The sequence below is a fragment of the Nomascus leucogenys genome, chromosome 2, assembly GCF_006542625.1.
Source record: "Nomascus leucogenys isolate Asia chromosome 2, Asia_NLE_v1, whole genome shotgun sequence".
Classification (NCBI taxonomy): domain Eukaryota; kingdom Metazoa; phylum Chordata; class Mammalia; order Primates; family Hylobatidae; genus Nomascus; species Nomascus leucogenys.
In genome coordinates this window covers 142,561,967-142,575,315 of record NC_044382.1, presented here as the reverse complement: position 1 = coordinate 142,575,315, position 13,349 = coordinate 142,561,967, and the positions used below count along the sequence as shown (strand labels likewise).

General features: G+C 37.9%; 1 protein-coding gene across 4 annotated transcripts in view; it reads right to left on the bottom strand.

The window, feature by feature from the left end:
• Positions 1-13,349, bottom strand: part of CNTNAP4 (contactin associated protein like 4) — a 334,483-nt gene that overhangs the window by 67,274 nt on the left and 253,860 nt on the right. For all 4 annotated transcript variants that reach the window (XM_030819122.1, XM_030819116.1, XM_003259972.4 and 1 more), the window contains 2 exons: positions 6,149-6,346; positions 327-483 (listed from right to left, as the gene is read on the bottom strand). In XM_030819122.1, coding sequence (XP_030674982.1) covers positions 327-483; positions 6,149-6,346 — 355 coding nt within the window. The remainder of the gene's footprint in view (positions 1-326; positions 484-6,148; positions 6,347-13,349) is intronic.

The window sequence follows — 13,349 nt, the reverse complement described above, 5'->3', positions numbered from 1 at the left end:
TGTAAACGTATTTTTAAGATAATAGAATATCTACTTACATATAGTTTTTAAAGGAATAATAATTAATTCCCCATGTAACAGGTGTCTCTGTTTGATTATAAAATTAAAATGTACATGACTTATGATCCATTACGGAAAATAACTCAAAAAGGCATTGACTTAATACTAAGGATTATATTGACTATACCACGTTTCATTAAAATATACCTTTATTTAATTACTTCATTGCACTAACTTGTTCAGTATCTGGCTAGCTATACATACTTTGAGTGATTAATTTTTTTAAATGAACTTTTTCTTGCATAAAAAAATCATATGGAAATCACCATTCATTCCGGTCAGCATCACAATTGCAGTAATACTGAGAATCAATGCAGTTTCCCTCTAATCCACAAGCACATTTTTGAAGATCGGGTGAAGAACCTCCCCAGTAGGTTTGTGTTTCATTGGTTCTTCCTACCCACCAACTCAGAGGGGTTCCATCTGAAAGAAAAACGTGAAAAATGTGACATCTGTTTTATGTTCCACCACCTTCTCTCCCAGTATAATTCCTTTTCTTCCAAAATCATTAAAAAGAATAAAAGGCGAAAAGGAGAAAGACTGATTTAAGGATATGCAAAACAGTATAATTGCTGGCATTTCCTTAAGAAAACTTTTTTTATAAAAAAGTTATTATTTAGGCTTAAATGATCAATAAAATTTGTTCTTGGGTAGAAAATAAACCAGCAGTTTCTATTTAATTTAGGCATGATAGTAAAAAATGGATTGAGAGCAGCTCACATAAGCAATTTCTTTAAAAATAATTTTGAAACAAGTTAGCATCAAAATATAAATCATAGTAATTAACATACCAAAGCAAAATTGATTTGAAATCATGAAATGCCCGCTAAAGCATTATGGAATGTTATGTAAAGTCCCTGATTTATCTCAATAAATTTATTCTCTAAAAATATCCTAGCTGTTAAAAAACGTTCGGCATGATTTGGCACTCCCTTGTCATGATTTAAGATTTATTTGGAAGTATATATTTTATCTTCCATTTAATGTCTTGGCTATTTATTTGAAGACTACAGAAATAACACTGAAAAATCTTCATGCTGGAAGCGAATATTACACTCAACAGAAGTTTCCCTTAGCCAAATGCATCTCTTCCTACGATAAATGTTCAGCTACCAGCTCCTTCTCAGAGTTAAGACTAAACATGATGCCAAGGAGCTAGAGCAAGGAACAGACAGAACATCTAGGCAAGGATTTTCAGAGAAGGATGTGAAGCATGCAGCCAATCTATCATGGAAAAAAAAAAAGTATGGAGGAAAAATTGTAGTCATCTAAGAATCAGGGCATGAGAAGAATGTAAGCAACATAGAATCAGTCAGTTTCTCAAAGATACTTGATCATTTTTCTGTTGACTTTCAAACCTTTAAGTTGTCACCATTAGCCCTACTGAGAATCTGGGATTTTTACTAATTTATCCCTTGCTTATAAATGCCAATGCTCATTTTAACTTACTATTAGATAGCCCCTGTGCTAATGCTGACAACCTCTCTCCCAGGGTTACCATACATGCCAGTCTGGCCACGTCAAAACAAAAACAAAAACAAAAAACCAGCAAAGAGTTATTAGAAGCTGTGTTATGCACAAATGCATTAATATGAAGAATCTTCATTTTTTAATTACATGATTAGCCCTTCACCAGAAGGTGAAAATTGCTTGAAATACATAATAAATATATTTCAATATACTGCTTAAAACATTATGTTTTCATAGATTAAAAAGAAAAATAGTTATTCTTAAATACTGAACCATATTCCCACATCTAAATTTCGTGTCTTCCCTATAAAATACAAATCACTGAATGTTTTTTAAGGTATCAGACTTTGGTTCAATCCAAGACTTTAAAAAAAAAACGTACTAAGGAATTTAAATAAGTAAAGGAATGAATTTTTAAAATCCTGAGAAATAAAAATTAAAGGTAAAAAATACCCGTGGATATAGTAGAACATTCCACCTCCCATAATTAATATCCTAAATGACTTGAGCATTCCCATTGATCACCCTTCCTTTGTGCTGAGTCACAGATCCTCAGCAGCAGAAAACATATTTTCACACACATTTCATTTTATTCATTCACATATGGCATCATTATCACTTGACACTAAATCACCAAGATCTGAAACGCTAAATATAGCTTGTCGGAAAATGACTTCCTGTTCTACCCCATTATATTTCTTATTGTGACCTCAGAATCCAATTGTTCTGTCTCTTTTAACTCTCTCCACCTCAAACCTATTCCACACGAATCATGAGGTCACCAACCTGAGAAAAATTTCTGTATTTAGTCATGTTCCACACCTTTCTGAATCCCCTCTTCCATGCTTTTCTGCAGTTGACTTTCTAAAATTGGTTATTGAGCCTGAAACACCAGGGAAGCATTAAAAACAAAAAAGTGTGCAGGCACAACTGGCCTTAAAGGTGGGGATTCCTTCACATTCTGTGTCAACCCCTGTATTAGTCTGTCTTCATGCTGCTAATAAAGACATACCTGAGACTGGGTAATTTATAAAGAAAAGACGTTTGATGGACTCATAGTTCCACAGAGCTGGGGAGGTCTCACAATCATGGCAGAAGGCAAGGAAGAGCAAAGTCACGTCTTACTTGGGGGCAAGCAAGAGAGCTTGTGCAGGGGAACTCCCATGTATAAAACCATAAGATCTCATGAGACTTATTCACTGCCATGAGAACAGTGTGGGGGAAACTGTCCCCATGATTCAATTATCTCCACCTGGCCCCGCCCTTGATACGTGAGGTTTATTACAATTCAAGGTGAGATTTGGGTGGGGACACAGCCAAACCACATCAAGCCCCTTTACTCTGTGTCGTGTTTGCTCACCAGTCCCTCAGGGATTTTGCTTTCTGGTTCCCTTACAGCTTGACTTCTTTGTCAACTTTGATAACCATCCTTCTTTTTGTATTTTCTTATGTTTTATTTTTCAGCTTTACAGTAAAATTGACAAAAATTGTACACATTTAAGGTGTGCAATGTTTTGCTATACACTGTGAAATGATTGCCACAATCACACTAATTAACGTAGACACCACTTCACATAGCCACTTTATATTTTTATGGTGAGAATACCAAAATCGACTCTCTTAGCAGATTTCAAGTATACAATACATTGCTGTTAACTACAGTAATCATTCTGTATACTACGTCTCCAGAATGTATTCATCTTACAGCTACAAATTTGTACCCTTTGACCAACATTTCCACACCAACTCCCTTCCCTAGAAATCACTCTTTTACTGTTTCTATGAGTTCAACTTTTTTAGATTTCATGTATCAGTGGGATCACGAAGCATTTGTCTTTCTGTGTCTGGCTTATTTCACTCAGCATAACATCCTGCAGTCCCTTGAAGAGATGTTTTCACTCCTGTGTTCATTGTGGCTTTATTCACAATAGCCAAGATATAGAAAAACCTAAGTGTCCATTGATGAATTGATAAAGAAAATGTGACACACACACACACACACACACACCCCACAATGGGCTATCATTCAGCCTTAAGTAGAGGGAAGTCCTGCCATTTGTGACAACATGGATGAACATGAAAGGCATTATACTAAACAGAATAAGCCAAACACTGAAAGACATATACTGCATGACCTCCTTTTATCTCTCCTTTCCACATAAATGACCTGAGTTCATTTTGTTCCATAGCATTCATTTACTCTTCCATAATTACCATTCTTATTCTTAGAATACCCTTCCAGATTTGCTTATCAGTTTTTTTTTAATTCTAAGATGAATATTCAGCAACAATGAACAACCCATTACAAACTAAACCGTGTATGTTCACTATGGCCACAATGCTCTGGAGAGCTGGAAATGAGGGGGGCTTATGCCATGCACTTTGTACGTGCTATGCCACCCAATCATCACTGCACCCCGTGAGGCTGGTATCATTGGCCCCATTTCGGAGAAAAGAAAACAAAGACTGAGATTCATTGACCATTCGTCCATTTCATGAATCAAGATTTCATCTATCTATGTTCTAGACGCACCTAGCCAATGAGAAACACACCCACACCTCCAGCTGCAAATCCTATGCTGTTTGCACTACAATAGTCTGATCCTCATTTGCACACAGAATTGAGGTTTCAGGAGGAGGTAAGTTTTCTGTGGGTTCCGGAAACATGGGATTGGAGGGGTAGAGGCCAAATTAGAACATTCTGAAAAAGGAAAACGAGGAGGAGAAAGAGGAGAAGAAAGGCAAGGGGGCAGTCAGTCACAGGGGAGAAAATAATCTGATTTTTAGTGGGTGGAGAATAGAGACTTAATTGGAAATGCAGGGTTGAAACGTCAGAACAACAGTTCAGCATTTTTGCATGATCTCTATGACATATGCTATTTCTATACGAGACAAATTTCTTTTTAAATTTTTGTCATTCTATCTGGAACTCCAGCCCTTCTTAGGACAAGCAGGAGTGAACATGAAAGAAGTAGCATTATTGCACAGATGTCTTAGAATTTTATCTAATATGTAAAGAAAAATACACCTCAATGCCACTGCTAGAAAATATGTGTTGCAGGATGGCACGAGGGTTGTATAAGCAGGGTGGACACAGAAAACACAATTCCAGGATCCAGCAGAAGAGGCTGTGTCAGACAGACAAACAACAGAAAGGCAGTAGAGCTTCTTAAATAGAACTGTGTTACACTGTTGGTGGGATGGTAAACTAATTCAACCATTGTGAAAGTCGGTGTGGCGATTCCTCAGGGATCTAGAACTAGAAATACCATTTGACCCAGCCATCCCATTACTGGGTATATACCCAAAGGACTATAAATCATGCTGCTATAAAGACACATGCACACGTATGTTTATTGTGGCACTGTTCACAATAGCAAAGACTTGGAACCAACCCAAATGTCCAACAATGATAGATTGGATTAAGAAAATGTGGCACATATACACCATGGAATACTATGCAGCCATAAAAAAGGATGAGTTCATGTCCTTTGTAGGGACATGGATGAAGCTGGAAACCATGATTCTCAGCAAACTATCACAAAGACAAAAAAACAAACACCACATGTTCTCACTGATAGGTGGGAATTGAACACTGAGAACACAGGGACACAGGAAGGAGAACATCACACACCGGGGACTGTTGTGGGGTGGGGGGAGGGGGGAGGGATAGCATTAGGAGATATACCCAATGTTAAATGATGAGTTAATGGGTGCAGCATACCAACATGGCACATGGATACATATGTAACAAACCTACACGTTGTGCACACATACCCTAGAATTTAAAGTATAATAATAATAATAAAGAACTGTGTTTCTTAAAAGTGGGAGCAGCATTTCTTAAAGGTTAATTTTCTTCACAGAGAGTAATATTTTGGATTTTGCATTGGATGGTTAGAAGATGTGAAGAGATGACAAGCTAGGAGGCAAGTTGGAAAGGTCTTGCAGTGACTTTAAGAATTAGCTCATTAAGGCCTACTCTAAGGCAGATGTGATGGAAACAGAGGCTCTGACATAATGAGATGCCCTAAAGAAAGAAAACATAAGACCAAAACCAGAACTCAAGAGCAGACTGGTTATTCACAGCAGAATCAAATAAAGAGTTAAGATGGTTTTCTGATTCCTCCTTAAACTAGTGAATCAACTGTGTCTCTGGCAGCCTTTTCTAATTTTCAATTATACCCAGAGGCTGTCAACAATCCGTGAGAAAGAGGCACATAGAATACTCACTTTCAGAAAACTAAGTCGTATTTTTATTAGCTGTTTTCCATGATAAAATAAACCTTATGTGTCACTTGCCTTTTAACAGGGATAAACACTGTGCATTCATTGAGTATCAGAAGGAGGCCTTTGCTGTACAGTTATCCAATTAAGGCCAGGAAGAGAGTTTAAAAGCAATCAAGGCTTTGAATAAAGCTTGGTGTAAATTGACCTTGTTCTTTTCTTCAGGCAGAAGCATCTTTGTGACTTCCAGACTGTGACATGTTTACTAAGTATGCAAGATCATATACCCTCAGTGGCTAGATGCCACCACTCTGCAGAATTAAAATCCTCAGGAGCTAGTTAAGTGCATGATGTGATGTGTGCAACAAGACAGACACCATGGTTTACTTACCTTGCTTATTGACCAGCCGTGACTTCTTGCAGTAATAAGTAAACTCCTGTTCACAGTGCTCCGCGCGGTTAATGGTGGCCTGAAGCTGCTCCATGCTGGCCACATACTCGAAAAACCCAGCATATGTGTTCTCTGGATTAGTATTTCTGACTCTTGTTAAGTCAGAGCCGTTGTGCTGTATGATGGTCCATGCAGTTTCTTGTATGCAGAAATGGGGGGAGAAAGAGAGGAGACCATCACTAGTCTGCAAAAGTTAAAATAAATAAAGAAAATCAAAATCACCTTTTATCTGAGTCAAAATTTTCTAGTCATCAAACCTCTCTGAGAGGTAGAATCAACACAAATGGATTCTCGGAATTTTTAAGTTATGGTAAGTGATTATTTTTCCTGAAATAGAGACTACTGCCATGCATTTGCAGTAATTTTATTTAACATTTTCATATAATTTAGCCACACAATATTTATGATGAAAGATATTAGGAAATCTGATTATTTTATGTGATGTATTTTATTTCATTGAAATTGATATTCCATCTTTTTAAAGATGTATCATTATGTTATTTCTCTACAAGAAAGGTAAAAATGCTGCCTATTATAACTACAAAACATTATTCATCAACACACCCAAAATCCAGTGATATCACAATATGAAAAAAAGTGCATATTACAATTCAAGAAATAATTTATATTACATAAGGTAAGCAGCCCCTTTTCTACTCTTAACAACTATTCATGGTATCAGCAACAATAAAGTCGAAATTTTGTAGCCCTCTATAAACCTCTCTTTAATCAACATTTAATTATGAGTGTGCCCACGCCTATGTCCTGAATGGTATTGCCTAGGCTTTCTTGTAGGATTTTAATGGTTTTAGGTCTAACATTTAAGTCTTTAATCCATCTTGAATTAATTTTTGTATAAGGTGTAAGGAAGGGATCCAGTTTCAGCTTTCTATATATGGCTAGCCAGTTTTCCCAGCACCATTTATTAAATAGGGAATCCTTTCTCCATTGCTTGTTTTTGTCAGGTTTGTCAAAGATCAGATAGTTGTAGCTATGCGGCATCATTTCTGAGGGCTCTGTTCTGTTCCATTGATCTATGTCTCTGTTGTGGTACCAGTACCATGCTGTTTTGGTTACTGTAGCCTTGTAGTATAGTTTGAAGTCAGGTAGCGTGATGCCTCCAGCTTTGTTCTTTTGGCTTAGGATTGACTTGGCGATGCGGGCTCTTTTTTGTTTCCATATGAACTTTAAAGTAGTTTTTTCCAATTCTGTGAAGAAAGTCATTGGTAGCTTGATGGGGATGGCATTGAATCTATAAATTACCCTGGGCAGTATGGCCATTTTCACGATATTGATTCTTCCAACCCATGAGCATGGAATGTTCTTCCATTTGTTTGTATCCTCTTTTATTTCATTGAGCAGTGGTTTGTAGTTCTCCTTGAAGAGGTCCTTCACATCCCTTGTAAGTTGGATTCCTAGGTATTTTATTCTCTTTGAAGCAATTGTGAATGGGAGTTCACTCATGATTTGGCTCTCTGTTTGTCTGTGATTGGTGTACAAGAATGCTTGTGATTTTTGTACATTGATTTTGTATCCTGAGACTTTGCTGAAGTTGCTAATCAGCTTAAGGAGATTTTGGGCTGAGACAATGGGGTTTTCTAGATATACAATCACGTCATCTGCAAACAGGGACAATTTGACTTCCTCTTTTCCTAATTGAATACCCTTCATTTCCTTCTCCTGCCTGATTGCTCTGGCCAGAACTTCCAGCACTATGTTGAATAGGAGCGGTGAGAGAGGGCATCCCTGTCTTGTGCCAGTTTTCAGAGGAAATGCTTCCAGTTTTTGCCCATTCAGTATGATATTGGCTGTGGGTTTGTCATAGATAGCTCTTATTATTTTGAGATACGTCCCATCAATACCTAATTTATTGAGAGCTTTTAGCATGAAGGGTTGTTGAATTTTGTCAAAGGCCTTTTCTGCATCTATTCAGATAATCATGTGGTTTTTGTCTTTGGTTCTGTTTATATGCTGGATTACATTTATTGATTTGTGTATGTTGAACCAGCCTTGCATTCCAGGGATGAAGCCCACTTGATTATGGTGGATAAGCTTTTTGATGTGCTGCTGGATTCCGTTTGCCAGTATTTTATTGAGGATTTTTGCTTCATGTCTAAAACACCAAAAGCAATGGCAACAAAAGGCAAAATTGACAAATGGGATCTAATTAAACTAAAGAGCTTCTGCACAGCAAAAGAAACTACCATCAGAGTGAACAGACCACCTGCAGAATGGGAGAAAATTTTTGCAACCTACTTATCTGACAAAGGGCTAATATCCAGAATCTACAATGAACTCAAACAAATTTACAAGAAAAAAACAACCCCATCAAAAAGTGGGCGAAGGACATGAACAGACACTTCTCAAAAGAAGACATTTATGCAGCCAAAAAACATATGAAAAAATGCTCATCATCACTGGCCATCAGAGAAATGCAAATCAAAACCACAGTGAGATACCATCTCACACCAGTTAAAATGGCCATCATTAAAAAGTCAGGAAACAACAGGTGCTGGAGAGGATGTGGAGAAATAGGAACACTTTTACACTGTTGGTGGGACTGTAAACTAGTTCGAGCATTGTGGAAATCGGTGTGGCGATTCCTCAGGGATCTAGAACTAGAAATACCATTTGACTCAGCCATCCCATTACTTGGTATATACCCAAAGGACTATAAATCATGCTGCTATAAAGACACATGCACACATATATTTATTGCAGCACTATTCACAATATCAAAGAGTTGGAACCAACCCAAATGTCCAACAACGATAGACTGGATTAAGAAAATGTGGCACATATACACCATGGAATACTATGCAGCCATAAAAAATGATGATTTCGTGTCCTTTGTAGGGACATGGATGAAATTGGAAAACATCATTCTCAGTAAACTATCGCAAGGACAAAAAACCAAACACCGCATGTTCTCACTCATAGGTGGGAATTGAACAATGAGAACTCATGGACACAGGAAGGGGAACATCACACTCCGGGGACTGTTGTGGGGTTAGGAGAGGGCGGAGGGATAGCATTAGGAGATATACCTAATGCTAAATGACGAGTTAATGGGTGCAGGAAATCATCATGGCACATGGATACATATGTAACAAACCTGCACATTGTGCACATGTACCCTAAAACCTAAAGTATAATAATAAAAACGAAAAAAAATTATGAGTGTGCATCTTTTTAAAATTAAATTTGAAATACTCATTTTGACATCATGTGATCTCGACAGTTAGGCAGTTCAATAGGAAGTTACTCTTTTGAATTCAGTGCATCTGACACGGCATCTCAACTAACACAAATGTAAAATATCTTTGAGTATCTACTAGAGTTATCACTATTGGTGCCTGAATGTCTGTAAACATTTCCATCATATTGATTACCAAAATTTCTTAGATGAAATAAAAATCTCACAATGTTTGTAACTGATGATAGGCATATGATATCTGCCCTTCAACTTTACCGGCAATAGACTTTATACTATATTTTCTGTGATATATGCAGACACAAGAACAGGTAAATCAAAAAGCCTCTGATTTAGTAGACAAAAAACAGAGTGAAAGTTGTCAAAACTCTACTACGTATGTGCTGTTAACTCACATAACTCTTCTGTAATACAGAGGAATATCCCAAATCGGAGAAAAATAGTAATAGTAGGCAAAACTTTCTCCTCTCTTTTTAGCTAAGACATTCACATGGATCAACAATCCAAATAAGGAGGTGTACTTTGAAAATTTCATTTCCATTCCTTTCCCAGTCATCGGAGTTTGGATTAGAGAGGCAAGCTAAATGAGGCTGGACTAATGTCACAGAATTATTGCCTTCCACGTGCGGATTATTATTTTTCTTCAAAACAATAGCTGTTATTTTTGTCTTTCCCCCTTGCATTTCAGTTCACCCTTCAACAGTAGAATGCTCTCAAACAGAACTTAATCTACCAGCCAATGAAATTACGGGTGGCCAGCAGTATAATGTCCAAGTCAATTAAGAGATCTGAGTTGCAGATCTGGCATAGATCTTGTGCCCTTAGGAAACTCAGGTAAAATCTGAGCCTCCATTTCCAAATTTGGAAATTAAATTGGGAGAACCAGGTCTGAAATTCTGTAATTTCAGCCAACTCAACCTTGGCTATTGGAAGTTTAAGGTTATTATTAACTAGACAAATCTGACAGCCTAGCCACTGTTGGACTCTGTATCTTTTGTTCAAAAAAACTATTCACCTTTTCTTGTGGTAAATCAATGGCATGCAAGAAGCAGCTAGCTACCAAGAGAGGTGCACAATATGCCTGCTTGAAGCCTTTGTCTCTTTCCCTTCTGGATCACACTGAGGGAGTCTTCCCTGTAGTTTAGCATCCACTGGGTCACAATTAACACCTGATTCTAAAGGTGTTTAAAGGTGCTTCAAGAGATTCAAGGCCATAGTGCATGGCAACCATTAAAGAGTAGCTCATAAAAACGTTTCCTTTTGAAATCCTAAAATATTTCAATATTATGATAGTCCCTGTAAGTGATTTTATTCTCTAATAAAAAGCACTACAAGGTATGATGTTAAACAGACGCCACACTTATCAGGCCATCTAGATTTCCAGGGCAGAGCAGACACTATGAAATTGTCACAATAGATTTTGAGCAACGGAGATAGGTGCCTTAAAAGCCAGGTTCCAAACCTCACGTGCTTCATTAATCTGGAAATCTCTGAAAAGTCTCAAATTAGAGCCTCTTTACTGTTCTTTCAGGCATGAATGAGTGATCTGAAGTTTCTACAAACGCCTATTTAGGAATAAGAGCGGTAAAAGATGTGGACTTCATCACAATTTGTAATTCAATACTTTGTGGTTGACTTTATTGGTCTTTCCTACCAGTCTGCAAGCTCTATGAGAATAGCAATAGTTGCTGCTCTGGTAACAATGGTATCTCCAGCACATAGCACAAGGCTTGATAGAAAATGCAGAAGACATTTGTTGAAGAAACGAGGGAAAAAAACAAATGAATGAATAAAAACAATGCATTGTCTAGATTAGAGCACAACCTCCTAGGTTATGTGATTCAGATGCTGCGGTGGCTCTGACATGTTTGTTGCTTTGAGCTGCTACATAATTCTATAAATTGTAGATAACTAATAGAATTGCTAAATAATGTTAAATCTGAAACTGTGATGGGCCCTGAGATGTTACCCTACTTGCAAGTTAAGGAGTTATCTTGCCAATACACAGATTATATCTATCTGTTTATTGATCTATCTACTACCTACCTACCTGTCTAATCTATACTAACAGACACAGAGGACCTCCGAATCAGGGACCATTCGCTCATACAGAATCTCATCAGCATCAATCCCTCATACCTCAATTTCCCACCTGCAGATGCAGTGAGTGCTAGATAGAGCTGTGCCTATGGGAGTTGTACCACAAGAGGACGATCACAAAATTATGAGGCTTGGACTTACAGAGGGTGCCTGGCACACTCTCTCCTCCTTCCCTCCATAGAGTGATAGAGAGACTTTGGCTCTGGAATGTCACAAATTTTCTTTAGAGGAGAGAAGGTACAGGTCCTTAGGTTTTTATTACTCTTAGAAAATAAGCAAATGCATCTGGGGGAGATAAGCCTTTAAATCTCTTCAGAGCAATTCACTATCTCTAACTTCCAAGACACATTTAATCATCCTTTAATGTAGGTTGCCAGACTTTTTTTTTCTTTTTTTTTTGTCTTTGTCTAGAATTAAAGGCACTGTTTCCTTACAACAAATAATTCTTGTCTTGTCTGTAGACAAGCAACTTCTACCTGGTTGAGGTTCTAGTGACTTCCCTCCTCTACCATGGATGAATCCAGTGTTGCCTCCATATGCACATTTGTTTCCGTGTTCCTAATGTGTAGATATGTCTTTTCTTTGGATTCTCCTTTGAACTGGTTGTAATATCTTTCCAATTTCTTCATTAATAATGCATTTTAAAAATCTTTAAAACTTTTTAACTTTTATTTTCATATCTGTATGAGAATCATGATTTTACTTTATTACAAATTATCTTTTACTAAATGCAAAAAGAGTGGTAGGGTAAGGAGACAGGGAAATGAATAAGAGGTAGCTGAAATAGGCAGAAAATCTACATCGAATGGTAGTTTGGGTCTACTCACGTCTTTCCCTGAAGAGATTTCAATATTTGTAAATAAAGCAACTGAGTAATTAAGAACTTGATTTACCTTAGGCCGGCTGCTATTTTTTAGTGTGATAACAGTGCAAAGAGAAAACATGCAGTTTAAGCAATACAGTTGCAAAGCTTGTGTTGCTTCATGCTGAATAGCTGAAGGTGATAGATGCGATAAAGACCCTAAGAGCAGGTAGGAAGTGCTGTCTTAAGGAAAGCAGAGGAGACAGGAGGGGAGACAGCCAGCCTTCTGGAGCAAAGCTCGATGTAAATTAGACTGCATTTGAATAATGGACAGTTATGTATTAACCCTCATAGCTGTTAAGAAGGCCTTTATTATTGAAATCTCTAAAGTAAAAATAGTTATGCTATTATAAGTCTTATGCTCTCCAGCTTTCTCCTGAAATGGTCTCTGGAGCTCCTATCTCAGAATCACCTGGGGCACTTGTTAATAATGCAGACACCCAGGCCTTGGGTTCTAAACTTACTGAGTCAGGGAAACAAAACCCAGGAGTTTCGGTAATGGGGCCATGAGAAGAGGTGAGTTTAACCCATAGAGTTTTCACTTTTAGAAGAACCTGAAAGTCTCTGTTCTGGCACTCATCAATTTCTCCCCTCTGGAACAATCATCCTTACACTGCAATGTTTGATAACGAGAAACTTCGTGAACACAAAACAATTTCATTATAGAAAAAGCAATGAAGGCTGGGCGCAGTGGCTCATGCCTGGAATCCCAGCACTTTGGGAGGCTGAGGCAGGCGGATCACCCGAGGTTGGGAGTTCGAGACCAGCCTGACCAACATGGAGAAACCCCATCTCTACGAAAAATACAAAATTAGCTGGGCGTGGTGGTGCATGCCTGTAATCCCAGCTACTCGGGAGGCTGAGGCAGGAGAAATGCTTGAACCTGAGAGGTGAAGATTTAGATGAGCCGAGATCGTGCCATTGCACTCCAGCCTGGGCAACAAGAATGAAACTTGGTCTCAAAG